Source organism: Empidonax traillii, unplaced genomic scaffold (genome assembly GCF_003031625.1).
Source record: "Empidonax traillii isolate 1590-97213 ecotype Southwest subspecies unplaced genomic scaffold, ASM303162v1 scaffold1401:size261456, whole genome shotgun sequence".
In the NCBI taxonomy this organism is placed as follows: domain Eukaryota; kingdom Metazoa; phylum Chordata; class Aves; order Passeriformes; family Tyrannidae; genus Empidonax; species Empidonax traillii.
In genome coordinates this window covers 145,272-147,746 of record NW_020956594.1, presented here as the reverse complement: position 1 = coordinate 147,746, position 2,475 = coordinate 145,272, and the positions used below count along the sequence as shown (strand labels likewise).

At 65.5% G+C, this 2,475-nt stretch overlaps 1 protein-coding gene across 2 annotated transcripts in view; it reads right to left on the bottom strand.

Annotated features, from left to right (window-relative positions):
• LARP4 (La ribonucleoprotein domain family member 4) overlaps window positions 1–2,475 on the bottom strand; it is an 18,246-nt gene extending 15,771 nt beyond the window's left edge. The window contains exon 1 of one of the 2 annotated variants that reach the window (XM_027907124.1): window positions 2,396–2,475. In XM_027907124.1, coding sequence (XP_027762925.1) covers window positions 2,396–2,413 — 18 coding nt within the window. In that variant the 5' untranslated portion in view covers window positions 2,414–2,475. The remainder of the gene's footprint in view (window positions 1–2,395) is intronic. The other variant, XM_027907123.1, reaches the window with a different exon arrangement.

The following is a 2,475-nucleotide window of genomic DNA, read 5'->3' as shown; positions in this document are numbered from 1 at the left end:
AACGTAAGCAGATGGAAAAACCCCAAGGTCAGCAAAGCCACGGGAGAGAAACCTTGTGCTGGCTGGGGGAGAGGCACGAGGGAACACCCCTGTGGGGGGGATCAGACACACCGTGGGCTCCTGGCACCTCCTCAGACAGCAGGCACTGTCACCTGTCACCTCCCCAGAGCACAGGTACCTGTCACCCCCCCCAAGGGGAGTCACCTGTCACCCGCCCAGAGCTCAGCCAGGCCGTGGGGCTGCACAAGGAGAAGCTCCCTGGGAGCTGCCAGCAGGTCTCAGGTAACAGTTCCGTGCCCTGAGCGTCCCAGGGAACTCTCAAAGCCACATTAACTTTAATGCTCACGGCAGTGTCGCTCCCACCGGGTTTTCCAGGGGCTGGGACGAGTCCCCCGCACCCAGGGGGGCTGTATGAGGGGTATCTGTGGCAGAGGTGTGTGAGCAGGGGCAGTTTTTGGGGGTCTGCTCAGCCAGAGGGAAGCTTGCACAGCCCTGGATTTCCAGCGTTTCACCCCCCTGGAACACACAGCCTTCCATTTCCCCCATAAAATACAAACAGATGGGATCAGGAGCGTGAGCCCACCTGAGCAGAGCCCCCAGCAGCCACTGCCAATCCCATTTTAATATTCCTAATGCACTTAATTATTGATTGTGAACAGCACACAGGTCCTGGCTGTGAGGGAGAAACAAGGCCGACCCCAAACATCAGCGTGTGACACAGCACAGGCCTCACACAGGCCTCACACGGCCCTCCCTGCAGCAGGTTTGGAGATAAAACACTTTACAGGAAAACCCAATTCCAGCCCCCTGTGCATCCTGTGAAAGGCCCCACTCACAGTCACCATGGTCACACTTCAGGTGGGTCCAAACCACACACCCACAGCTACAGCAAGGCAGCCAATCCCCCTGGAAACCTCGAGGCCTCCACCACTGTCCTGTCCTGGGGCCTTGTTTTCCAAGCAATCCCAAAGATCCTGAGCTAAAGCTGCTGTTTGCTCCTGAGCACCCGATTGCAGGGTCCCAGGACACCCGGCCCTGAGCTCCAGCTCCTGTCCTGCCAGGGAAAAAAAGGCACCTTCAGAAAGCCCAGATGGTCCTCACGAACTCAAAACTGAACCTTACTGAGGCCTCTAGAACGAAGCTCACTGAAAACTCCCAACACTACCAGAGGAAGGAGATCAGACAGAGCAACCAAAGCGGAGTTCGTATTCTAGGGGAACCCCCCGAACACCCCGAGGTGGGGATTGTGCTCCAGCTCCCTCTGAGCTCAGCCACAACATCCCCACCAGCCCATGTGCTCCCGGGCTGATGGGCTCCAGCTCCACTGCTCCCTTCCAGAACCTGCCTCGTGTGCTGCAGGGCCCTCTCACCACGCTCAGCCTGGGCTCGTGGCTCCCCCCAGCCCGAGCAGTTCCTCTTCCAGCCAAACGCTGCAAACCCAGATCCTCGAGACCCGTCACCGTCCTCCACGACAACTTTTATCCCTCTCGGGTGAAGCCACGGAACTTCCAGCTCAGAGCTGAGGTTGGCGATTCTCCCGCGGTGCCTTCGCTTAAGAGAGAGGGGAGGTGTTTCCCGAGCCTTTTTTTATTCGGAGGGTCTGAACCGCAGAGCACGTGTCGGTGTTTTGTGTTAAGAGCCCACCAGCACCACCACCACCCCCGAGGACCCCCGAGCAGCACCCCCCCCAGGCAGAACCCCCCCAAAGCAGGGACCCCCTGAGCTGGAACCCCCCCGACAGACCCAGCGCAGCTCCCCCCGTACTCCCAGCCCTCGCCCCCCCACCCCTCCCCGGGCCCGCAGCTCTTGGCTCCGCGCACGTTTCGGGACAAAACTCGGTGCAAAGTTTCCAGCGGCCGCCCGGCTCCGTCCGGCGAAGGCTGGAACGGCCTCGCCGAGCCCGTGAGAGGCCGCGAGGCGCCGCAGCCCCGTCCCGGGGCCTCCGGGGACACCGCGCCCGCCCTCCCCGGTGACCTCCAGGGCCGGGCCGGGCCGGGCCGCGCTCCGCGTCCCACCGGGCCCCGCCAACGGCGCGGCCGCCCCTTCCCCGGCCGCCAACCACCCCCGGGGGGTTTAATTAATGCAATTAACAAGGCGCCGCGCTCGGGCCCGGCGCGGCGGGGCCGGGCCGGGGAGGCCCCGGGGAGGCCCCGCGTGTCCCGCGTCACCTTCACGGCCGGGCCGCGGCGGCCCCCGAAGGTCACGGCGGCGCCTCCCGCGCTCCCGGAACCTTCCAGAGCGCCCCCCCGCCCCCAGCCCGCCGCGCCCGGATCTGCTGTGTCAGCCCCGTCCCCTCCCCCGGCGCGGCGGGCGCGGCGTGCGCGGCCTCCCCGCCGCCTCCTCCTCCCGCGCCACATGGCCCCGCGCGCCGCCGCCGCCGCCGCCACCGCCTCACCTCCACGAAGAGCAGCATCGCGCCGCCGCGGCCGGCGGGCCCCCCGCGCTGCTCCCCCCGCGGTGGCCGGAGCGGCGATC